General features: G+C 45.1%; 1 protein-coding gene across 4 annotated transcripts in view; it reads right to left on the bottom strand.

The window, feature by feature from the left end:
• Window positions 1-4,357: 4,357 nt before the first annotated feature.
• The window catches only part of Dhx57 (DExH-box helicase 57), a 54,278-nt gene continuing 32,317 nt past the window's right edge, over window positions 4,358-26,318 (bottom strand). For all 4 annotated transcript variants that reach the window (XM_041631199.1, XM_041631196.1, XM_041631197.1 and 1 more), the window contains exons 14-24: window positions 24,192-24,288; window positions 23,438-23,611; window positions 22,513-22,713; window positions 19,931-20,207; window positions 18,645-18,740; window positions 18,476-18,559; window positions 15,930-16,064; window positions 15,081-15,155; window positions 11,557-11,691; window positions 7,590-7,790; window positions 4,358-4,996 (exon numbers count right to left, since the gene is read on the bottom strand). In XM_041631199.1, the coding sequence (XP_041487133.1) occupies window positions 4,853-4,996; window positions 7,590-7,790; window positions 11,557-11,691; window positions 15,081-15,155; window positions 15,930-16,064; window positions 18,476-18,559; window positions 18,645-18,740; window positions 19,931-20,207; window positions 22,513-22,713; window positions 23,438-23,611; window positions 24,192-24,288 (1,619 nt within the window). In that variant the 3' untranslated portion in view covers window positions 4,358-4,852. The remainder of the gene's footprint in view (window positions 4,997-7,589; window positions 7,791-11,556; window positions 11,692-15,080; window positions 15,156-15,929; window positions 16,065-18,475; window positions 18,560-18,644; window positions 18,741-19,930; window positions 20,208-22,512; window positions 22,714-23,437; window positions 23,612-24,191; window positions 24,289-26,318) is intronic.

Genomic DNA, 26,318 nt, shown 5'->3' on the forward strand with positions numbered 1-26,318 from the left:
GGCGGCAGGCAGCTGGCAGCAGGTCCAGAGAGCAGCCAGTCCCAGGCAGGGACGGTGCAGTTCCCCAAGTGGCTGCAGCGGCCATGAGTCCCAGGCAGGAAGCAGCTTGGTGGGTGAGAGACCTCGATGGGACAGGAGTTCCACAAGGAAAGACAGACAGGTCTGGCCATGAGACCTTGCTGCAGGTCTCCGAAGGCGGCTGGTCCTGAGCAGGGAGCCACACAGTGGTGGGCAAGAGACAGAGACATGGATAGGCACGCAATGCAGAGTGAGTATTTAGTTAGTGTTAGTGACCTATGGAAGGGAAGGGGAGAAGGGAGGAGAGAGAGAGAGAGAGAGAGAGAGAGAGAGAGAAACAGAAGGGGGGAGGGGAGAAGTGGGTAGAGGGAGAGACAGAAGCTGCCTCTTCCAGAGGGAGATAGAAAAGGGACTCAGGCTGGAAGCTGAAGATCAGCTTGCCTCAGCGGAGCATGACTTGTCCCTTAAAGGGACAGAGCAGACCATTACACCCTGTCTTCAAAAACTGGATAGAAAGCAATAGAGAATCGTAACGTTGATCTCTGCCCCTCACACCTGCCCCCTCACCAAGTCCCATATCTGCCTGGGCCACACAGTGAGACCCTGTCTAAAATACAAAACAACAAAAACAAGGACTGGGGATACAGCTCAGTGGTAGCTTACTTGCCTAGCTTGCACAAGGACCTGGATTCAGGTCCCAGCCCTGCAAAATAAAACCCAGCTTCCCCCAGATGGGGGAGGAGACCAAAGGACATGGAAGAAGCCTACCATCCTGGAACAATCTGAAACTGTTGTTGCAACAAGAAAATTCTGTCTATTTCATCTGGGACACTCCAACAGCCCCTGACACAGACTCAGAATCTAGCCTGTGTGAGCTCCTGAGATTTGATCCCAAGCATAGGGGTGGAGGAGGGTTGGAGTGAGAGCTAACTTCCAAAAACAATAGCTACTTTTGTATTTTATTAATAGGCTAAATTTCTTAAGGGGTTTCTCCCCTTGAATGCGGAGAGAAATAAGCTCCAGGATTTATGATTAATTTCAGCACACTTCAAGAGGGAAAAGCAGCGTATGCCTAGCAGGGGGGTGGGGGTGTGTTCAAGGAACAGCAGTATGAGTAGAGCCATTATTCATGGGGCAACTGGGTGACACCCACAAGATACCTCCAGCGTGTCATCTCCTTCAGATCTTGCAATTAAGAGAACATATCGCAGAGTGCTGCATACTCAGGGTGTGTGTGTGTGTGTGTGTGTGTGTGTGCCGCGCATGCCCACCAGAAACAGACCTTAGGTGTCTCCCTTCCTTGTTCTTCGCCTTACATTTTTTTTCCCATTCCATTTACTTATCTATGACTTAGTGCATGTGCCCCACAGCTTGCACGTGGACGTCGGAGGACAGGTCCTCTCCTCCTGCTTTGTGGATCCTGGACATCACACTCAGGTCAGCCGTCATGGTAATACGCTTCTTTACCCACTGTCTTGCTAGCCTCCACCTTATTTTTTTTTTAATTGGTTTTATTGAGCTCTACATTTTTCTCTGCTCCTCTCCCCTCCACTTCTACCCTCTCCCATGGTCCCCATGCTCCCAATTTACTCAGTATTTCCCATGTAGATTAGAACCACGTATGTCTCTCTTAGGGTCCACCTTATTTATTTATTTAGAGACAGAGTCTTTCACTAAACCTGGAGCTCACCAGTTTGGCAAGCTGGCTTACCAGCACCCAGCACTGAGACAGACGCACACTACCATGCCACCGTGCCTGGTTTCTTAGATGGGGCTGGGGATCTGAACCCAGGTCCTCATGCAGCAAGCACATCACTGGCAGCCATCCCTCCAGCCCCCAAACACTATCGTTTTGTGCTGTAATTTTACAAAGTACTTTTTCAAAATTATATTTTATGACATTTTAGGAACATGTTTAAACTGTTGCCTAGAAGGGGGCTGACATTTACCGTATGACTCAGATTTACATGCTGTACTTAGATGTATTATTCAAATTAAACTACTCAGATATATAAAGACAGGAAAAAGATTAAAATTTGTTACATGCTAGGGAGTCAGTTATAATACGGCGATAAGGAACTTGAGGAGGAGAGCAGTTGTGTTACCTTCTCAGTGTGGGATTTGTTGCCTCCATCCTGCCATTTCTCGTCAATAAAAACCATCTGACGAGCCTGTGTTATACACGGCCCTGACGTATGGGACTCAAGAAGGAGAAGCGCTGTCATGCAATGACTCCATCCACAGAGAGCTCAGCTGAGCTTGCTCACTAAGGCCGCCTCAGACTAAACACAAAGCATTCCTGCAAACTAGTTATGGAGTAACTACTCTATTTCTCTAGCTAGGCTGCAGGCAAACGTTTAAAGGAGCCATTTACCAGTCTCTCCATAAACTTACAGTAAGTGCTGGCTGTCTAGCTTAGAAATCAAATTTTACCTCAAAATACAGTACTACATTCTGACTGTTAAGTGCAAAGAAGTATTCATGTCATAATTCCAGGGTAAATTTTTATTACATTTTTGTTTTGTTTTGTTTCAAGACAGGGTTTCTCTATGTAGTCTTGGCTGTCCTGGAACTCACTTTGTAGACGAGCTGGCCTCAAACTCAGAGATCCGAATGCCTCTGCCTTCCGAGTGCTGGGATTAGAGATGTGTGCCACCACCACCAGGCGAGCTATATTTATTTATTTGTGTATGTGCACGTGTGCCATCTGTGGCAGTCAGAAGACAACCTGAGGGGTTGATGCCGGCCTTCCCTATGTCAGTCTTGGGAATTGAACTCATATTGTCAGGCTTGGCCTCTGAGCTTTCATGCCAGCCTGGGCTGGGGATTTCCTTCTCTTAAAAAAAAAAAAAAAAAAAAAAGGAACCAAATAGAAGACCCGATTATCAGTCCACACATCTTTGAACACCTGATCTTTGATAAAGAAGCAAAAAAAATATCAAATGGAAAAAAGAAAGCATATTGAAGAAGAGTGGTGCCGGCATAACTGGATATCAACATGTAGAAGAATGAAAACAGACCCATGTCTATCACCACGCACAAAACTCAAGTCCAAATGGATCAAAGACCTCAACAGAAAGCCAGCCACACTGAACCTTATAGAGGAGAAATCACTCTGTGGACCAAGACCAGGCTGGCCTCAAATTCACAGAGATCCACCTGTCTCTGCCTCCTGGGTCCTGGGATTAAAGGTGTGCACCACTGCCCAGCTGGAATAAAGATTCTCAAATGTAAGTTAGAGAATGAAAACAGGGTTGTTCTGCTTTTAACAGGGGTGTTGTAGAGGAGACCACCTTGCATTTTAGTACCCTCACAGAACTAAGTAACTTGCTTTTCTGTGAGTTTATTTCTCTCTCTCTCTCTCTCTCTCTCTCTCTCTCTCTCTCTCTCTCGACAGAATTTCTCTGTAGCTCTGGAGCCTGTTCTGTGTCAGGAGGAGCCATTTCCCCCCAAAAAATATTGCAGGGACCATTGTCCTGGGGAGTTTGCAGAGAGCCCCACACCCCAACGGTATTTTGTTGTCAGAGCCTACAGCACACCCAACTATCTTGAGAGCTATCTGTTAGCGGAACCTGCCCCACATTCCAACTATCTGGAGAATTAGGTGTGACTTCCTGACTGAGGAATCGTGACCCGACCGATTGTAACCTCCTGGCCGACGGACTGGACCTCGTGACCTGCTCGAACCTCCCTGCAAGATTCCTTCCTGCCCATGCCCCTGCCCCCCATCCCAACCCAAATTCCTCATCCAGGGGCTATATAAGCTGCAACCATGACACTAATAAACGGAGGCTTTGACAAGAGAATTTTGTTGCTTGGCCACCTTCCTCTCTCCCGCCCATGTCTTTTCAGATAGCGCCTCTCCGGGACACTGGAATAACTGACCTGCCAGGCGGGTTACAACCCCTAGACTAACTGACCCGCCAGGGCGGTCTACAGTTCTGGAACTAGCTCTTGTAGACCAGGCTGGCCTCGAACTCATAGAGATTTGCCTGCCTCTGCCTCCCAAGTGCTGGGATTAAAGGCGTGCGCCACCACCGCCCGGCTTTTTTCTCTTTCAAAAAATGATTTTATTTTATTTCTATGTGCATTGGTGTTTTACCTGCATGTGTGTCTGTGTGGGGGTGTCAGATCTCCGAAACTGGAGTCACAGATAGGTGTGAGCTGCCATGTGGGTGCTGGGAATTGAACCCAGTCCTCCTGGCAGAGTAGCCAGTGCTCTTAACCACTGAGCGAGCCATTTCTTCAGCCTGATTTTTCTCTTTTGAAGACAGGATTTTACTTCTTTTTAAAAAGCTGATCTTTTATGAATAAGAATGCAATGCCAGTAAGTTTGCTCCACAGCCAAGTCTAGAATGAAGTCTTTATTTTCCTGACGCACATGATTTTCTTTCTCTCAAGCTCTCTCCATTAAGCCTTTATTATCATGGGGGAAAACCAAACCAAACATTTCTCATGCCCAATAAAAAACAGGAGAAAAGGATTATCAATCATGTATAGACAAAGCATAATAAAAAGTAGGAGAAGAATACAGAGTAAGACGGAAACTTGTATTAAACACTCATTTTTGAGTTATGAGGTGAATCTCATTCAGTCTGGTGCAGTCACAAAGAGGCAGGCTGGGTTTAGACTGTTCTACCACTGACACTCCAAATTGTGCCGGGAGTGTCCCACGCCTTCAGAAACACGGGTGTGGAGCCTGGCTGGCTCGGTACTCAGGCCGCGTGTCCCCAGCTCCCCAGGGCCAGCCCCAGGTCTTCAGTCGGAGGTAGAAGTGCTGCTGTGACTCGCAGGGGAGCAGGGGTGGTGCCGAGCAGGCGCCTCGCGCTCGGGGTTACTGTGTGGTGACAAGCTTCACGATCATGCTGATGATCCGAGAACCTCGAGGACATGTACACAGGTCTGTGCTTGGGTTTTTAATTTTATCCTGGAGGAGCTGGTCAAGTTCACAGCGAAGTTCCTTTACCAGTTCAGCTATCTACAATGAAAACGCAGTGTTAGCTGTGCTGGGAGGAAAGGGGAAGGTTTTCATAGAGAAATATCCAATCATGATTATCATTCTGCAATATACTAATGAGGCCCATTATAAACACATCTATCTATCATTAATTTATCTGTATCACATCTATTTATTATTTGTTTAAAGATAAGCTCTTGCTATGTAGTCGGGTTGGCCTGCAGCTTTTATCCTCTCACCCCAGCCTGTGAGTACAGCTTGTGGACCTTGTGTCTGCATGCATGTGAACATACATGTGGGTGTGTGCATGGGAATCTGGATTCAGGGCCTCATGCGCTCACACATAAAGTACTTTACTGCTGGGCGGTGGTGGCGCACGCCTTTAATCCCAGGCGGATCTTTGTGAGTTCAAGACCAGCCTGGTCTACAAGAGCTAGTTCAGGACAGGCTCCAAAGCTACAGAGAGACCCTGCCTTGAAAAACAAAGAAACAAAAAACACAACACTTTACTGATGTGCCACCTCCCCAGTCTTGTTGGTTTTTTGAGACAGTCTCACACTGTAGCTCAGACTGTAGCCTCGAACTCACAAATATTTCCAACTCATCCTCCAAAATGCTGGGATTCCAGGTGTGAGCCCTATGTTCAGCCGAAGCTTTTTTTAAATTTTATGTGCACTGGTGTTTTGTCTGCATGTCTGTCTGTGTAAGGGTGTTGGATCCCTGGAACTGGAGACACAGACAGTTGTGAGCTCCCATGTGGGTGCTGAGAATTGAATCTGGAAGAGAGGCCAGTGCTCTTAACCACTGAGCCATCTCTCCAGTCCCAGTGGGAGTTTCTTAAAAACCATGTTTGTATTTTTTATTTGGTGCATTTGTGTGTGCATTTGGGCCACAGCATGTACGTGATGGGCAGGATGACCTGCAGAAGGCCCTTTCCTCCCCCTCATAAGCGGGTTCTGAGGGCTGACCACAGCTCCTGGTTTGGCAGCGAGCACCCCTACCTGCTAAGACACCTCACCAGTCTTTTTCTGCTGTTTTTCTTTTCCTTTTGAACAAGATTTTATCTAGCTAGCTCAGACTAGCCTCATAAAGCTGAGGTTGGTCAAGAGTTCCTGTTACTTCTTATTCTGGGATTAAAGGTATTACCATGATGCAAGGGTTTTTTTTGTTTTGTTTTGGTTTAGCTAGGTTCTCACTATGTGGTCTCACTATGTATCCCAGGATGGCCACACTGAACCCACAATGAACCACTCACCTCAGTGTGCAAATGCTAGGATTATAAGCACATGCCGCCGCCACACCTTAGGAGGGAGGCTGCGGGTTTGTCTCCCGTCTGGGATGGCACGGTGTGCAGATGCGGAGCCAGGATCTAGGGCAGTCATCTTGCTCCACAAGCTGAGAGGGCCTTTATTGTCAGTGAGCTGCTGCACAAACCAGCCGTGCCTGGCCCCTTGATTTATGATAGCCACTAGTCACATATGGTTATTTGAATAAGCGTATAAACTGTGCCTGTGTCTGGTTCAAACCGAGATGTGCCAATAGTGTAAATACACTCCTGTTTTTAGAGACTTAATATGAAAAGAGAATATAAAGTAACTCAGCTTTTTATATTGATTACATGTTGAAATTAAAACATCCTGGGTATATTAGTTTAAATAAACTACATTAAGATTAATTTCACCCATTTTTTTCTACTTTTTTTTTTTGATAGTACTGGGGTATTTTATACAAAGCCTTATACCTGCTGACTGCATGCTCTACCACTGAGGTATATTCTCAGGATTTTTTTTAAATAAGGTTTTACTATGCTGCCCAGGCTGATCTCTTGTTTCTGTTTCCTAGGTGACTGGGACTATTGCTATACATTTTAATTAATTTTTTCGAAGATTTATTTATTATGTACACAGCGTCTGTCTGCATGTATGTTTACAGGCCAGAAGGCACCAGGTCTCATTACAGATGGTTGTGAGCCACCATGTGCTTGCTGGGGATTGAACTCAGGACCTCTGGAAGAACAGTCAGTGTTCTTAACCTCTGAGCCATCTCTCCAGCCCCTCATTTTAATTAATTAATTAATTAATTATTGCTTTATTTTTGTGGTTCTGGAGATTAAACCCAGGTCCTACCAGCCTGACCACATTTTTCTTTCATGGTAATGTAAATGATGATGTTTTACTTTTAATTGTTTACAAGTGCTGTGTTTAATAGGCTTTGTGATGGTATATAGTGTCCTTAGGTGATCAGGGTGATTTTTATCCACTTATTTTTGCTTAGTTGTAGGATATTACGGAAGTCCCAACACCCTCTCTCTATAGATTCTGCTTGTTTTGTTTGTTTTTGAAGCAAGGCTTTTCTCTGTCACTCTGGTTGTCCGCAAACTCACAGTAATTCTCCTGCCTCAGCCTCCCAAATAATGGAGACTCTAATCTTAAACCTTTCCATCAATTCTAACCCATCTGGGCATCCCTGCCGCAGGTGCTTCCTGGCACCGTTACTAGGGTGCTTCTCTGCTTCATGTGGTTCCGCCCTTGCCGTCCATGGGCTCTGTTGCACATTTCACACCATCAACGCTCTTCATGACCTGAGCCTTTAAACACAACAGCTATTCCTTTACCTGATGGGAAGCAGCTACAAACCGGATCCACCCATCATCCAGGGAGACCACGAACGCTCCCCTCTGAAGCTGCACGTTCACTTGGCCTCCTCCAAACAAGACCAGGGGGTACACAGACACCATGCTGCAGTCTCGGATGAACACTCGGCTAGTTTTGATTTTCTCATGATACAACAGGTAGGGGCTGTCGAAGTGTCTGACCTGTAATATAAGACCTCAGATGACAACGATTCCCACCAGTCCTGTGGATTTCAAAGCTGTCAAGAAGGGCTCTCAATTACTTTTCCTTTGAGCTTCATGCTTTTATGTGTGACTACCTACTGGATTATCCATTCAGACATCTAATCAGTATCGAACACTGTCAAGCATCTCTCTGTTAAGAGGGGTGTGTAGCTCAGTGATAGAGCATTTGCCTAGCATGCACAAGGCCCGGGTTCCTACAACAGTAAATAACCTTTTGGTGGTATCCAAACAAAGTTTTTAAAAAGATGTTTTTGTCTGTAAGGACAGGTGTGTGCATGCATGTGCCATAGCACACATGTAAAGGTCAGGGGGCAACTGCAGAATCCAGTTTTCTTCTTCTCCTGTCGAGGTCCCAGGGACAGAACTCAGGTTGTCAGGTTTGGCTTCAAACACCCTTACTTATCTATTTTTTTTTTTTTTTTTTTTTTTTTTGGTTTTTTGAGACAGGGTTTCTCTGTGGTTTTGGAGCCTGTCCTGGAACTAGCTCTTGTAGACCAGGCTGGCCTCGAACTCCCAGAGATCCGCCTGCCTCTGCCTCCCAAGTGCTGGGATTAAAGGCGTGCACCACCACCGCCCGGCTTTATCTATTTAGTATACAGTGTTTTGCCTACATGTATGTCTGCACACCAGGTCTCATTAGAGATGGCTGTGACCACCATCTGGTTGCTGGGAATTGAACTCAGGACCTCTGGAAGGGCAGCCAGTGTTCTTAACCTCTGAGCATCAAACACATTTATCTGCTGAGTCATCTTACCAGCACCCAATTTTTTTTAACTGAACAATAAGGTAAAATTGTACATATTTAATGGGGCCTTTTGTGATGTTTTGATACATGTATACATGATATAATGCTTAAAATAGTTGCTTAGATTTATTCATTTTATTTTCTGTGTGAGTGTTTTGCTTGTATGTATATGTGTCTAGGGAGGTCAGAAGAGGACATTGGATCCCTTGGAACTGGAGCTATGGACAGTTGGGAACCATCATGTAGGTGTTGGGAACTGGACCTGGTGCTCTGCAAGCTAACATCTAAAAGAATCCTTGGTTCTTTCTCCCTACAGCTCCTCATCTCCACTTGCCCAGCTGTTCAAGCCCCCACATGGGAGGTTCTTTCTCCAGTTCCATCTGGATCAAGTCCTGACAGCCGTGTTTCCGGTGCAGAGGAGATGATCGCCGGGAACCACGGCCTTCCACGGCAGCCAGAAGAATTGCTTCCATACTTCCCCAAAGGCTAAAAGTCCAAATTCTCTTCCATGGCCAGCAAGGTTTCCATGACCAGAGCCTGCTCCTCATACTTCCTGGCACTGACTTGACCAGACACCCCCCGAACTCTGCTGTCTGCTGCCTTCCTGCACATCCTGGGACATCCCGAATACACTCTTACCTCATGGTTTCGGCACTTAGTTCCTGCACTGGAATGTTCTCTCCTTAGAGATCTGTATGGCTCGCTTTTCATTCAGGGCCTGATAGTTTTTGACTCAGGGTTCTTCCCAGATTGCCCTGTAGGAACGGGCCCCTCTCTGTCTTGATACCTGCTGTATCTTCTTCTCTAGGGCACCTGCCATTGGCCAGTATTGGCTTATTTCCCACCTATCTCCCTAGCCAAAACAAGCTGCTTGAGGGAGGACCCTGTTCACTTCCTGTCCTTCATGCCCACATTAGTCACAGCTTACAACAGAGCCCAACGCAGAGATCAGACCGCAGGCACTGCATGGATGTGTGAATAATGTTGTCTTCCACGTGGCTAACGGAAAAGAGGAATGACATTAAGCCAGGCCTCTGCTGCCTGAAGTTAGATGCAGTCAAGATGAGTGGATGAGCCCCTGGTCCTCAGGCTCCTCTGAGCTCAAGGCGACCCTTCTGTGGCTCACCACCATCTTCTCAATAGCACCATGGGTAGACCTCATTTCACCTCTACTCTTTGGGTTTTTTGTTTGTTTGTTGCTTTGTTTTTTCAAGACAGGGTTTCGCTGCAACTTTGGAGCCTGTCTTGGAATTACTCTGTAGACCAGGCTGGCCTTGAATTCACAGAGCTCCACCTGCCTCTGCCTCCCTAGTGCCAGGATTAAAGGTGTGCGCCACTATCAACTGGCATCCACCTCTACCCTTTGTTTTGTTTCGTGTGGAGACCAGGCCTGCTTCTGCCTCCCGAGTGCTGGGATTAAGGCATGCAGCACTCCGCCTGGCTCCTTCCTCCTCCATCTCTCCTGGAAGCGTCACTGAGCATCTCCTTTCAATCATGCACCATGCTAGACTCTGGAAATGCAAAAAGGCATCAAACTCCTGTCTTCATGGATTTTACAATTCTAGCACAGAATAACATGGTAAGAACAGTGAACAAATTCATACTCACTGGCAATGGAACAGAGGAGGTAGAGGGATTTAGAGGGGAAAGAGACACTAAGGAAATTCTGTTCATTTTTAGATTGAATGTAGGGCTTGCCACAGCAGGCAGGTACTTTACACCCACAGCCAGGCAATGTCAGGGTAAGCATGAGTTTCCTGGGAATGAGACTATCACTCTGGGGACAGAAGCAGTGTGTCTTCTTACCATAATACAGCCTGCTGGTGCAGGGGAACACTGTTCCACTGTATGCATTGCTGCAGCATCCAGAATGATAGAGGAGGTGGGTTTTGAGGGCCAGGAGCCAGATGTGAAGGGTCAAGTGGGAGTCTACAGTAGACTCCATATATGAAGATTTAAGAAAAGGATCGAAGCTGGGCAGTGGTGGTCCACACCTTTAAACCCAGAATTTGGGAGGCAGAGGCAGGAGGATCTCTGTGAGTTCAAGGCCAGCCTGGTCTACAAGAACTAGTTCCAGGACAGGCTCTAAAGCTACAGAGAAACCCTGCCTCAAAAAACAAAACAAAAAAAACAAAAAAAAAAAAAACAAAAAAAAAAAGAAAAAGGATCGGGATATTCGTAAGAGTAATGCAGAAGGCTGGGGAGAGTGGGGAGAGTTCCAGAAGACTAGGGGGATGGGAGAGGGCAACCTGGTAATGGAGACAGGGACCAGGGACAGGAGGGGATACTTCAGGAGCAAATGGAACATTGTTGTTTCAAGAGGAAGGAAGTTAGAAACGTCGAAACCACATGAGAAGCAAGTGTGCTGAGGACTAGGTGAAGCCCTTTAGAGTTGACATCTAGGAGGCCACAGTGACCATGGATGGGTTTAGTCTCTAGGGAAGAGGCCACAGTCTCAACAGCAGTAGCTGAAGGAAGAACAGACCTAAAGGGTTAGCAAAAACATGCTGATGATGTAATTAGCTCATGCCTTTTAAAAAGTATATATATATATATATATATATATATATATATATATATATAGAGAGAGAGAGAGAGAGAGAGAGAGAGAGAGAGAGAGCAAGCCCTAGCTGTCCTGGAACTCGCTCTGAAGACCAAACTGGCCTACAGCTCACAGACATTCTCCTGCCTCTGCCTCCTGAGTACTGGGATTAAAGGTGTGAGCCTGGCCCATGACTTCTTAAACTAATTAAAAGAGACAATTTTCACTTGAGAGCTGGAATGGGCATTTTTGTATACAGTACAATTTTCTCAACATGGCGCTCCTTTCCAGAAACAGGTTGTCAGCTGACACAGATTCAGTCCTCTCTAACGCTCGTACTGCTGGAACACTGCAGTCACAGAGCTCATCTGCCGTAGGGACTGCGTCTCTCATCCGACAGTGTGCGGAGCAAATGCTCGAAACAGCACCGTTCTGACCTGATAGTTCACCGAGGAAGGGTGAATGTGCACGTATCCGTCGTTCTTCGTGACAAACTTCAACTCAGCTGACTTCGGCTGCAGTCTGACAACTCCAGAACTGGTCTTCTGGAACTTTCCTTCTGGGGTCTTGACCTACACAACAGTATTTATAAAGGTAGATACACATTTTCTCTGTGGGACTCATTCTTTGGCACAAACATGTCTTGTTTGAATAGTTTTTGTTTCTTTTTTGTTGTTGTGGTCCATTTTTTCAAGGCAGGGTCTCACTGTACAACCCAGGTTATCCTGGAACTTACTATATAGATTGGTTGGCCTCAAACCCATGGTCCTCCTCCTGTCTCATCTCTCTAGTACTGGTGTGCATGTGTGTGCGTGTGTGTGCGTGTGTGTGTGTGTGTGTGTGCATGTGTGCAGGCATGCACGTCATGTGGAGGTCAGAGGACAGCTTGCATGAGCTGGTTCTCTACTCCCACCATGTAGGTCCCAGGGATCAAACTCAGAATGTAGGCTTCAAGGCAAGCACCTTTACCCATTGACCCACTGACCCATCTCTGGCCCAGGACTGCTGTATAGCTTGCTTTTTTCTTTTTCCTGAGATAGGGTTTCCGTGGCTGTCCTGGAACTCACTTTGTAGGCCAGGCCTTGAAATCATAGAGACCCAGCTGCCTCTGCCTCCTGAGTCTGGGATTAAGGGTGTCAACATCGTCTAGCCACAGAGCTTCCTTTTAAACTTTGTTTACTGAACACGTTTTTATATTTGTTCAAGATTTTCCTACAGAATTGTTATCAAGAGTTATATAATACCTTATTCTAAGTATCTGTAATCTCACCATTAAACTGCCTCCCAGGGATCCGCCTGCCTCTGCCTCCCAAGTGCTGGGATTAAAGGCGCATGTCACCATTGCCCAGCAATTTTTTTCTTTTTAAGAAAGGGTCTCAAAAAAAAAAAAAAAAAAAAAAAGAAAGGGTCTCTGCCCATCAAAATCCCAGCAAAATTCTTTTTTTTTAAAAATATTTATTTATTTATTATTATGTATACAATGTTCTGTCTGTGTGTACGTCTGCAGACCAGACCTCATTACAGATGGTTGTGAGCCACCATGTGGTTGCTGGGAATTGAACTCAGGACCTTTGGAAGAGCAGGCAATGCTCTTAACCACTGAGCCATCTCTCCAGCCCCCAGCAAAATTCTTTAAAGGACCTTGAAAGAACGGTACTCAACTTCATTTGGAAAAGCAAAAAACCCAGGATAGCAAAACAATCTTGGGCAATAAAAGAACTTCTGGAGGCATCACAATCCCTGAGTTCAAACTCTACTACAGAGCTACAGTACTGAAAACAGCCTGGGACTGGCATAAGAACAGACAGGAGGACCAATGGAGCCAAATAGAAGACCTGGATATCAATCCACACATCTTCGAACACCTGATCAAAAAATATCAAATAAAAAAAGAAAGCATATTTAACAAGTGGTGCTGACATAGCTGGATATCAACATGTGGAAAAATGAAAACAGACCCATATCTATCACCATGCACAAAACTCAAGCCCAAACGGATCAAAGACCTCAACAGAAAGCCAGACACACTGAACCTTACAGAAGAGAAGTGGGAAATACACTTGAACGCATTGGCATAAGGGAACCACTTCCTAAATAGAACCCCAGCAGCACAGACACTGAGAGAAACAATAAATGGGACCCCCTGAAACTGAAAAACTTCTATAAAGCAAAGGGCACGGTCAACAAGACAAAACGACAGCCTACAGAATGGGAAAAGATCTTCACTAAGCCCACATCAGACAGAGGTCTGATCTCCAAAATAGACAAAGAACTCAAGAAATTGGACACCAAAAGATCACATAATCCAATAAAAAAAATGGAGTACAAACCTAAAAAGAGAATTCTCAACAGAGGAATCTAAAATGGCTGAAAGACACTTAAGGAAATGTTTAACATCCTTAGTCATCAGAGAAAAGCAAATCAAAACAACTCTGAGATTCTATCTTACACCTGTTAGAATGGCCAAGATCAAAAACTCTGATGACAAACTTATGCTGGAGAGGTTGTGGGGAAAAGGGAACACTTCTGCATTGCTGGTGGGAATGCAAACTGGTCCAACCCCTTTGGATGTCAGTGTGGCGATTTCTCAGAAAATTAGGAAACAATCTTCCTCAAGACCCAGTAATACCACTTTTGGGTATATATCTAAAGGATGCTCAATCATGCCACAAGGACATGTGCTCAACCATGTTCATAGCAGCATTGTTTGTCACAGCCAGAACCTGGAAACAACCTAAATGCCCCTCGACTGAAGAATGGATAAGAAATATGTGGGGCTGGAGAGATGGCTCAGAGGTTAAAAGCATTGCCTGCTCTTCCAAAGGTCCTGAGTTCAATTCCCAGCAACCACATGGTGGCTCACAAAATCTGTAATGAGGTCTGGTGCCCTCTTCTGGCCTGCAGTCATATACACAGACAGAATATTGTATACATAATAAATAAATAAATTTAAAAAAAAGAAAAGAAAAATGTGGTACATTTACTCAATGGAGTACTACTACACAGCAGAAAAAAATATAATGACAGCTTGAATTTTGCAGGAAAATGGATGGAGCTAGAAAACATTATTTTGAGTGAGGTAACCCAGACCCAAAAAGATAATTATCACATGTACTCACTCATAGGTGGTTTTTAAACATAAAGCAAAGAAAGCCAGCCTACAAACCACAACCCCAGAGAACTTAGACAACAATGCAGACACTAAGAGAGACTTACATTGATCTAATCTCCATGGGAAGTAGAAAGTATAAAAACACAAGATCTCCTGAGTAAATTGGGAGCATGGGGACCTTGGGGGAGGGTTGAAGTGGGGAGGGTAGAGACAGGGAGGGGAACAGAGAAAAATGTTGAGCTCAATAAACATCAATAAAAAAAAGGAAAGGGTCTCATGTAGTCCATGTGGCCTTGAACTGTGTGGCTGAGGCTGCCTTTGAACTTCCAATCCTTGCCTCCATCTCTCATGTGCCGTGATTTCAGGTGTGCACCACACACCTGGTACACGCTACTGTAAACTTAGATGGCCTGCTGAGTCAATGTTCTCCTGGCTCTATCTTTATGCACATTTGCAAAATTTCTCTAATAGTCCTAGAAATAAAGCACAGTTAAGATGATAGATAATTTTACCCTCATCCAGAGTGGTAATTTAAGGACTCACTTGGCAACAGCATTAACCATTAAATTTTTGTGTGCCATCTTTAAAAGTAAAGAAGTCTACTTCTTTGTGTAAACTTGCATTTCTTTGTACTACTAAACGGGCATTCTTTGTGTGTGCATTGTCGGTTCACCTACATCCTCATTTTATACAAAATATGTGTCCTTATAGATTGGGAGAATGAATGAACTGGGAAACCTTGTGGGCTGTGTGTATCTCTTTAAGATGACTAAGGAGCATATTTTAAGTTTATCCTTTCGTTGCTCATAAAACAAGACAGAGGAAGGTTCAGGAAAAGTGTGCTGTTACCTGCACTACATTTGGATAGAGAGCAGCACACAGCACCGCAGATATCAGCTTGGGGTTCTCAGCATTCGTGTTGGCCTGTGAGAGAAACACAGCATTGTCCATAGGAGATGTTTTTTTGCAGGTAATGTGTTTGACATTATAGTTCTTTCTTTCTTCTTTGTGAACCAGGGTTTCACTATGTAGCCCTGGTTGGCCCTGGACTCACAGAAATCCATTGGCTTCTGCCTTCCAAGTGCTAGGATTAGAGGTGTGTACCACCACACCTAGCCATTTTGTTTGATGTCTATCTTAAAACAAAAAAAGTATCTACTTTTTTTTTTATCAATTATAAAATTTCTTTCTAAGCAGAAAATAAATCTCCCAGACCATAGTCACACAGGACACATTTTTAAAGAGCCCACAATGATTCTAGATGCATGCAAGGCAGTTGTGAAGTCAGTGTCTTGACTGTGAGGTGAGTAAGGGAGCCCTCGCTAGAGCCAACGTGAAACTGCTCGCAAGCCCTGCAGCTCCCAGCACGGTCTAAGTGAACTCTGGTCTAAGTGAACTCTTTTTGTACAGGTTTAAACAAACAAACAAACACAGGCAGTGCTGATAAGCACCCTGGAGAGAGAGCCTGGTTTGTGAGACACTGAGACGCTCCAGGAAATACTAATTGCTTCACAACAAAGGAACAGAAGAACTACTTCTGTAATTACACAGAATGGACACATTTGTGGGCAGGGGAAATCAAGAGTGGGCTAACCCCTGCTCACTGGGCTCAAGTGAAGATTGGCCGTGACGTCACAGGCCATATTTCAGTTGCCTGCGATGGAACTGAAGTGGACCAGACAAGCACACGTGCTTTACCTCTTCTCCTGTGGCGTCCAGGACGCCATCTCCTCCTTGGGCCATTTTCTCAATTTCCCTTGCTCTGAGTCCCTCTTTCACAAAGCCGATGTCGGACAAGAGCTCCGTGAACTGCCGTTTGAGGCTGGCCATTTCCTGAAAGAAGGAACAAACTTTTAAACCTTTTAAACGAAGGAGCTATGAACACATCAAAGGTGAGCGGCTCACAAACGTGCAGCAGCGGTGACTCGTATGAGTGCAGACGGCCCATCTAACAAGACAGAGGGCTTTCTTTTTTTTTTAAATATTTATTTATTTATTATGTATACAATATTCTGTCTGTGTGTATGTCTGCAGGCCAGATGAGGGCACCAGACCTCATTACAGATGGTTGTGAGCCACCATGTGGTTGCCGGGAATTGAACTCAGGACCTTTGGAAGAGCAGGCAATGCTCTTAACCACTGAGCCATCTCTCCAGCCCCCTGACAGAGGGCTTTCACTTACTAAAAACTGGCAGACAGTTACAAACAAATCCAAAGCCTTTGAAATCCCTGATGATAACCTTTTTTTCTTCTTTTTGTTCTTTGAGACAGGGTTTCTCTGTTTAGCCCTGGCTGTCCTGGAACTCGCTCTGTAGACCAGGCTGGTCTTGAACTCCCAGAGATCTGTCTGCCTCTGCTTCCTGAATGCTGGGTGGAATTAAAGGCTTGCGCTGCCACCACCACCTGGCTAAATTTTTTGGTTTTTGTTTTTAAATAATTTATTTATTTGTACTTTATGTACATTGAGGTTTTGCTTGCATGTGTGTCTGTGTGAGGGAGTCAGATCCCCTGGAACAAGAGTTCCAGAGAGTTGTTAGCTGTCATGTGGGTGCTGGGAATTAAACCCAGGTCCTCTGGAAGAGCAGCCAGTGCTGTTAACCACTGAGTTGCCTCTCCTGATGACCATTTCTTTTTTTTTTTTTGGATTTTTCGAGACAGGGTTTCTCCGTAGCTTTTTTTTTTTTTTTTTTTTTTTGGTTCCTGTCCTGGAACTAGCTGTTGTAGACCAGGCTGGCCTCGAACTCACAGAGATCCGCCTGCCTCTGCCTCCCGAGTGCTGGGATTAAAGGCACGCGCCACCACCGCCCGGCCTGATGACCATTTCTTGAATACCATATTACATTCCACACATTTTAACTGGGGTGTGGTAGGTCTGATTTTCTTACAAATTCTTGGGATGGTGAAAAGGGATGTAATTTACTGCGCTGTGGTACTGCGTGTTGCTTTAGTTTCTAATCTTTCTGTTTGCATTTCTGCCCAAGTCCTGTCAGTTCCTTATCTGAGCCTGGAGTGGACAAGGTTTCTCTCTGTGGAACTCAGGTGCAGAACTTTCCCTCTTTTCCTATCTGCGGTCTTACTGGATCACAGGTGATGCTGGGGATGAGGATGTTATTAAGTGTTTTAGATTTAGACACAAAAAAGTACAAATGTCTTTGTCTTGTGCCTTTTGCTCAAATCCAGGCTGCAAGAACCAAATGCAGTGGCTCGTGTTCGCCATTTCGTAACTTGGAAGGCAGAGAGAGGCAGGAGGCTGTTGGACCCAGGTGTTTGGGGACAGCCTCTGCAACAAAGGAAGAGTCCACCATTTTAAAAGTGGGGGGCAGCCAGGCGGGGGTGGTGCATGCCTCTAATCCCAGCACGCGGGAGGCAGAGGCAGGCAGATCTCTGTGAGTTCAAGGCCAGCCTGCTCTACAAAGGGAGTTCCAGACATCCAGAACTGTTAAGCAGAGAAACCCTGTCTCAAAAAAAAGTGGGAGAAGACATACATAGGTGGTAGAGGGTTTGCCTAGCATGCTGGAAACCTGAATTTGACCCACAGCACAGTCTGAACAAAACAGGTGAGGTCTCTACTCTAGCACAGCTTATCTGACAGAGGGGAAGAAACTGATTTTATGACCCACTGTCCTCCCCTTCTCCATCCTCCAGATCTTTAACAAAACAAAACTGGTAGAGCTCGATTCCATCACTTCTTTGGCTTCCTAGACACTGCGGAATGAGGCCTAAATATTGTCACAGGCAAGGACAGAAACCCTATCTGTGACTATGCAAAAGACAACAAACTGACCACTGACAAACTGTATGTTCTGGTGCACAAAGGACAAAATTAACCAAGAGAATCTGATTCAATATTAGTTCTTTGGTTTCTCCCCAAGGAGCTATGGGGTTAGGGATGGTCACGGACCCCACTGATAGTGTGCTGAGAGCTACAGTTGTCTCTTGAGAAGTCACATGATATGCATGCGTATGTACCACTGGGGAGACGGCCACCCTCACCATGCTGATAGTCTGCTCTGTCTCCCACATTAAAGAAGCACACAGTTAGCAATGTGGACAACCAAGTCAGGTGAGAGTTTCATCAGTCAAAGTCTCCTGTCTGCCATTCTGCACAGCCAAGAAAACCACACATGCTCAGAAATAACCTTCCAACCGTCCAGAGAGGACAAATGGGTAGAGCTGCAGGCCCTCTGCATAACAGTGAGCCCTACAGTGGAAATGGATGAAGGGACAGCAGAGAAGCCACTCACCTGCAGAGTTCTTCCTGACAGGAAGTTCTGTCTGCAGTAATTATAGCCCGCTCTCGCGCTTTCTTTTGTACTCAGCTGCCAACCCTAAATTGTGGAGAAAATCAAGCTGAACTTACTTTAATGTTGGTGCCAACTGTGGTTACAAACCTAAGTTCTGAGATCACCTTACCTTATACGCACAGAGAAGGGCCAGATAGTCACTGTTTGCAAATGCAAATTCCAGCTTTTTCTGGTTAGCCTCTTCTTTTTTATCCCAGGGAGACACCTAAGTGAGGGAGATGGATTTGCAGGAAAGTTTATCTGAGGTTTCAAATGGCACTTCCCGACTGCCGGAACCCACTGCTTGGGGAAAGCGTCTTGCAGGGTACAAAGTGTGCTAGTCCCTGGGTAGGCTGATCCAAGGCAAGCACGATACTGAAGCTAATGAATGGCCTTTTGTTCTGTGAGTTCAAAGTGAGCCCAAGATAAATTACGGTTTTTTAATACAAATGGCAAAGGATAGTCATCAAAGACCTACCTATTGTTTAGATTTGTTTGGTTGTTTCTTTCTTTTGGTAATGATTTATTTTTATTTTATGTACATTGGTGTTTTGCCTGCATATATCTGTGTGAGGATGTCAGATTCTCTGGAACTGGAGTTACAGTAGCTATGAGCCGCCATGTGGGTGCTGGGAATTGAACCTGGGTCCTTTGGAAGAGCAGCCAGTGCTCTTAACTGCTGAGCCATATTGCTCAGACTAGCCTTGAAAACTAGTCCTAGGGCTGGAGAGATGGCTCAGTGGTTAAGAGCATTGCCTGCTCTTTCAAAGGTCCTGAGTTCAATTCCCAGCAACCACATGGTGGCTCACAACCATCTGTAATGGGGTCTGATGCCCTCTTCTGGACTGCAGGCAGACATGCAGACAGACTATTGTATACGTAATAACTATTTAAAAAAAAAATTAAAAAAAAAAAAAAGAAAACTGGTCCTAGCGGGAAGGTTGTACAAAACTCAAAGCCACAGTGGGATGGTGGTACATCTCCCTGCCTTAGTACTGGAGATGGAGCCCAGGGCCTCACACATGCTGGCAAGTGCTACACTTTAATCCTTAAAGGCCACTGACTTAAATTCTTGTAAATGGGTGAACTGAATACACAAATTATATTTCAAAAAGTTACTTTTAAAAGTTGGTAAACGCGTTCATTACTTTTTGAAATTATATAGGGGTCTCTTGTTGCCTTACTGTTTTTTGATTTTTCTATAATAAGCAATAGCAAACTAAAACCACATTATTTTAATAGCTATACCTCTAATACCCAAGGGTTTTTTGGGGGGAAGGGGAATAGAGATCTTTCTAAGGAAAAATTTCACATCCCATATACAAGCAAATTTTTAGAGGGCTCACAGACCTCTGAGGCCTAAAGATTCCTTCTAGACTGTGACATAAACTCCAATTTAGACAAATGCTCACTTACAAAAGGGGACTTAAAGGCCAAGCTTGCAGCAATGGTGAGAGCCGGGTCCAGACAGCGGAAGATAGACCCAAACAGCATCAGTTTGCCGATCCTCACGTCCACTGGCAGAGAGGCCAAGTGATAGCCCAGAGGGGTCAGCTTCTCATCTGGAGTTAGGGCTCCCAAGTCCCGTAACCGCACTTTTGAGGCACGAAGGGAGTCAATATGGGGAGGTTCAATGAGCCGCGCAAACACAGACTGGAGATTATGAGAGCTGAACATTTCCAAAATTTTAATTCTGAAAAAGAAAATCATAATTTGTAAATTTGATATATGACAGAATGAAGCAGAGGGGCACCTTTTGTTTCTTGAGTGAGAAAGATAAATGCTTTTTTTAAAAAAGACTGGCTTTGATCATTTCAATTCTGTGTAGGTGTGTCTGCACGTGGGCATGTGCACCTGAGTGCAGGTGCCATCGGAACCCAGGGTGTAGACCCCCTGGGGCTGCGGTTACAAACTGTGGGGAGGTGCCAGGCGTGGGCGCTGGAACTGAACTAGGGTTTTCTGGAAGAGCAGCAAGTGCTCTTAGTTACTAAGCCGTCTCTCCAGTCCCTGAGAAACGCCTTTTAAACCACATACTTGTGGGTTCTGAGTCAAGTAGAAGCTGCCTCCCTAGTCCTAGGACTGCAGGCGGGGCCACTGCACCCAGCAGCACTGCTGTGTTAGAAAAGACTGAAAGTCTCTGGTTCTCTAGTTTTCTTAGCAGTGAACTACAGAAACACTCCAAGTTCTCAACTTACCCATAATCAAAAATTCTTTTTTATAAACTTTCAAAACTGCTGTGTTCTCGTAACTGTGGGTTCAAATTACAAAGGAGCATTCACATGGGGAGGCAGTGTTAGAGGATGTGGAAGCTTGCATACTGCCGAGGCCAGGGAAAATGGTACAGCTGGAGGAGGTACCTCAAAGAAACTGCAATTAGAGCTACCAGATGGCTCACAGATTGGACCTTTTCTTTTGGTTTTTGGAGACAGGGTTTCTCTGTGGCTTTGGAGCCTGTCCTGGAACTAGCTCTTGTAGACCAGGCTGGTCTCGAACTCTGCAGATGCTCTTCCTTAGTGCACGTATTTGGTCCTAAGTCTCTTCCTACCTGAGCTGGTTCACTAACGTGATGCGCTGGCAGTGAGGAATGCACGGAAGTTTCGAGTAGGAAAAGGAAAGGATGGCCTATGCTGGCATACAGGTTTCCCTACCTTTCTACTACTAAGTATTTCAATAACCCTTTTATGCAACGCGTGCTTCCCTTCCCTTCCCTCACCCTTCGAGCCAATCAACTTCCAAAGTTCTCTCAAATCCCTTCACTCCCTTCCATCCACACCACCATGACCTCAGTGCAGAGGATCAGCCCCTCCCCTACTGCTTTTCCTTTGTTTGTTTGGAGATGGGCTCTCACTGTATACCTGATGAATCTGGCTTCAAAGCCAGGATCCTCCTGCTTTACTCTCTCAAGTACTGGGATTATAGGCATGTGCCATTCTGCATGGCTTCTTCCTCGATTTGTAACTTCCAGACTATGGACACAGCGTTTCTACATCCTGTAGCATACATCCTATGTGAAGGAGGTTACAGGGCTGGGATTGTAGGCCAGTGGCAGAGCACTTGACTAGCATGAACAACATCCTGGGCTCAACCCAGCACTTGGAAAAAATAGAAAGAGCTTTATGCAAGTAATCTGTATCCTTTGGGGATTTTTTTTGCTTTTCAAGTTAACAACTGGATAAAAGAGCATGGATAAATTTCATTCCTTATCTATCACCAAGCAATTTTTTTATAAACATTGAATCGAAACTTTTTTTTTGTTTTCAGACAAAGTTTCTTTGTGTAGCCCTGGCTGCCCTGGAACTAGCCCTGTAGACCAGGCTGGTCTTGAACTCACAGAGATTCATTTGTCTCTGCCTCCCAAGTGTTGGGAGTGAAGGTGTGCACATTGAATCTGTTCAAATCCTATTTTATGACATTTGTTCATTGGCTAATAATGGTGTTGTAAATTTTGTTTACTTTTCTCTGATAACGAGACTGTAGATTTTCCCCTGGAATAATGTGACATTAATGCATAACCGGGTAGCAATTCCCTGGCAAGTCAAGTTACTTTCCTAATTTACAAATGCATTTTTGAGGGCTGGAGAGATGGCTCAGTGGTTAAGAGCATTGCCTGCTCTTCCAAAGGTCCTGAGTTCAATTCCCAGCAACCACATGGTGGCTCACAACCATCTGTAATGAGGTCTGGTGCCCTCTTCTAGCCTGCAGACATACACACAGACAGAACATTGTATACATAATAAATAAATAAATAAATATTTAGGAAAAAAAAATGCATTTTTGAGCTTCCTGGTGGGGCCGTGCTCTGCAAATGCGAGACTGTGTGTAGAAAGGTAAAAGGAAAGGGAAGGGCCACACGTGACGTGCTTTCTTTGCAAATGAATGAGCTCATCCACTCTATTCTTAGCAAAATGTCTTCCACTAGGAAAAGGAGAACATGAAGCTTAAATAGCACGAGAACCATGGGACTTGCTGGGAGCAGAGCACACACGTCAAGATGTCACCTTAGGCACAGCTGTTCCAATGGCACTCTTTGTATTTCTGGTAGCTGCTGCTTTAAAAGCTGATGGCTGTAGTGGTGGCTTGTGAACAAATGGAAGCAGACTCCAGATGCAACACGGCCAGCTCGACCTTTTCTCTGCAGAGCATTGGCCTGGGACACAAACGTGTCCTCTAGACTTTCCATCCCTTTGCCGGCATCGTATCTGGAAAGGAAAAGGAAATACAAGACTGAGTGATTCTGTATGTATAAGTATACATGTGTGTGTGTGTGAGCATGTACGCCAGAGGGCAGCCTCGGCTGTAACTCTCCAGGCACCATCTTCTCTCTTGCCAAGCAGGGCAGGCTGGCCAGCCAGTGAGTTCCAGTGACCTGCCGGTTTCCCTTTCCCAACAGCGGCCACCACATCTAGCCTCTTTTTGCTTTTCTTTCTTTCCCTTCCTCTCTCCCCGCCCCTCCCCCTTCCTTCCCAAGTATGGGTTCTGGGGATTGAACATAGTTCCTGCAAGTACTTTACTGTGCCACTTTTAAATTTGTGGTTAAGACTATCTGGCATGGACAAATAGTCCTGCTTATTACTTAAGACATCCACCTTATCCCTACAGAGATACACAGTGTTCTGTGTATTCCAGGACTGCTATAACTAGTGCTGATTTAAATGCTACCAATACCACCACACACATTTTCTAAAATCATTTCCTTTTCATCCAAGCACACGAGGAAAAAATCACAAGGGAAAATACATCCATTGCTTCTGAGGTAAAACTTTAAATTGTGTCTCCTTGTTTGACTTTATCATTCATGATGCTGGCCACTGAATCCCACAGACAATATTCCTTTAAAGGGGACCTTAGCATTAACCCTCCACAGCCCTGCCATCCTAAACGAGGTATCTGTAGTGCCTCTGTTACCTCACCAAAAGAAAATACCTCTTTTCCTTCATCTTCCCAGAATCGATGACATAAACAACATCGTCAATGGTTATGGACGACTCGGCAATGTTGGTGGAAATGATAATCTTGGTTACGCCCGCGGGAGGCTTTACAAACACTGCCTGCTGCTCTTCACTGGATAACGATGAGTGCAGCGGATGGATAACACACCTAAGAAGACGGGAAACCACAGTGAGGGTTCTGGGGTGGGTGACTCCAGGTCGGCAGCTTCCCTGCACTCCTCCAGGCCCAGCTCTTCTCAGTGTGAGGCTCCTTCTGATCTTACAAAACACTGCACCAGCTCTGGAGAAGCTGGGGGTTAATGCAGTAGTGAGCCACCAAGAGGAACAAGCCTAGGTTCAGAGAGAGGGAGGCAGAGCCGTGACACAAGTCAGGGTAGTCCCTGCTAAGCCTCTAGGGAGTGCCTGATAGCTAGCTTTGCCCGGTACGCGAAGGCACGTCCAGGGACTGGTGGAAAATTACTTTCCCTCAAAATGACAGCATCTTCCCCTCCTCTTCAAGAATCTAGCAACTGAAATTGCATGCAAATTTGCTGAGTCACTGTGATAAGTGAAGAGAAATGTCTCTCCTTGATGGAAAGGAGTGACATTTCCTGGAGCGCAGAGGTCTGCCCACGTCCAGCTGGCACAAACAAGACAGTCTAAGGAGGGTGAGAAGCGCAGGGCCCTTCTGCTCCTGTCTCGGTAGGTGGCTGCAGTGAGTGACTATGGCTGGACAGCCCGCGGCTCACCGGTGACTGCGTCTGTTGTTGAAGAGCGCGTTAGACTGCAGCTGCTCATAAAGCATCTTGATTTCGGCCAGCCCCGGTAAAAATACAAGTATAGCACCTGGGATCGAAAAGAGAGACTCAGATAAATGAACAAGGAAGATAGAATAGGTTATAAATTGTTTGTAAACCAATAATCTGGTAATTTTTCACTATCAGTTTTTCTTTGTAAAGCCTCAGTATTTAAATGAATATGAAATCACATTTCTGTATATACCCTGATTTACTTTTTTTAAAGATTTATTTATTTATTATGTATACAATGTTCTGGCACGTATGCCTGCAGGCCAGAAGAGGGCGCCAGATCTCATTACAGATGGTTGTGAGCCACCATGTGGTTGCTGGGAATTGAACTTAGGTCCTCTGGAAGAGCAGTCAGTGCTCTTAACCTCTGAGCCATCTCTCCAGCCCCAATACTCTGATTTAATAAGGACAAAGTAGAGTAGTATTACTCTTTTCCAATAGAAAATGGAAGTGTAGAAGAGCATGCCTTAAGTTTGTGCATGTGTGCAAGTGTGGTGTGAGCCATCTGAGGACCAAAACCAATACCTTGCACACATCAGGCCCAGTGCTTCAACATACTTCCTCAGACCCTGGCCACTTGCATTCTGTTTCTATGGTTATGAGGGCTCTTTTGTTAATGAAATCCAGATATGTTAGTGGATATGATAAAAAGAAACTCTGATCTGCTTATCTAAGTTCAGACACATTTGAAGGAGACAGTTTATTAATTAGTCGTGCCTTATTAATCATTGATGGCCTTTAAACTTGTCCACTAAAGAAAATAAACAACAGTAACAGATTATACTGTATTTCTGTCCCAACAGTTACTTTATTTTGTAGTTTTTTGAGATAGGGTATCCCTTAGTAGTTCAGGTGGTCTTGGAACCCACTCTGTAGTTCAGCTTGGCCCTAAACCCAAGTTGACTCTCCTGCCTCGGTCTCCCAGGTGCTGGGGTTACAGGCATGAGCTTCCACGCCTGGCTTTCTCTTGTGCTTCATTCACAGAAGAAGCTGATAACCTCCTCACTAACGTCTCCCTCCATCTCATGTAGGTAAGCTGGATGCCAAGGTCAGCTGTGTAGTAAATCAGGGCCCCCAGAGCTCATTACCTACAGCCATGCTTACTCTCCCCATGGAACAAAGAAAGAATCTAAACCATCACAAAAACAGAGGCAGGCCAAGCAGAGGTCTTGTGGGGATGTTTTCTCACACTCAGCCACCCTGAGGAAAGAAGGGCATCAGTACGAAGCACAATACTCAGTCCTTCGGCCAGGCCAGAGCTGATAGGCTGAGTGCCTCATTCGTTACAAACGCTCAGTTTCTGGCCCCAGATCCATGCTCTTTCTATTACATGTCCCATGCTGCTCTATACTAAAATGACACAGATTTAGAGTAGTAAAATAATCTATATAGAGATGGGGAACTTGTCTATATTTTTTATCTACTTTATTATGATCTGTTCCTCCCTCGTGGCTTGGCTACCTGTCAGGGACAGCTCTGATCTTCACAGATAGATCACTGGTTCTTGGTTATTTTTTGAGAGATGGTCATAGAACCCAGCTGGCCTGGAACTGCTATGTTGCTCTGTAGACCAGGCTGGCCTTGGACTCGCAGATCTGGCTGCCCCTGCTTCCCAAGAACTGGGAGTATTCAACGTGCCTGGTGAATTTTGGCAATTTTCTAAAATTTCTTTTTGGCTGGCATGTTTATTTTCAGTAAATCTTTTTCTTTGGAATGAAACCAGGCCTAGTCCATTAGTAATACATTAGCAACATGTGATCACTTACTTGCCAAGAGACAACAAATAAGAAACTTAATAATTTACATTGCTTTCAAGTCTCCTTAGGACATATCACATGAAGGTAAAGTCTAAACTGAGAGAGCAACATTACTATTTCTCTTAAGTAATATGGGACAAGCATATAAAGTCTTTCATTGATCTTTATTGAATTTTACAATTTCACTCAATCAGCACCCAATCCTTCAACAAAAATTGGTTTTAGCTAGGCATGGTGGTGTACACATTTAATCCCAGGATTTGCAGGGATAGGTGGCTCTCTGTGAGTTCAAAGACAGTCTGGTCTACAT

This window comes from Microtus oregoni, unplaced genomic scaffold (genome assembly GCF_018167655.1).
Source record: "Microtus oregoni isolate MIOR12 unplaced genomic scaffold, Mior012 000036F_ref0000092, whole genome shotgun sequence".
Lineage (NCBI taxonomy): Eukaryota > Metazoa > Chordata > Mammalia > Rodentia > Cricetidae > Microtus > Microtus oregoni.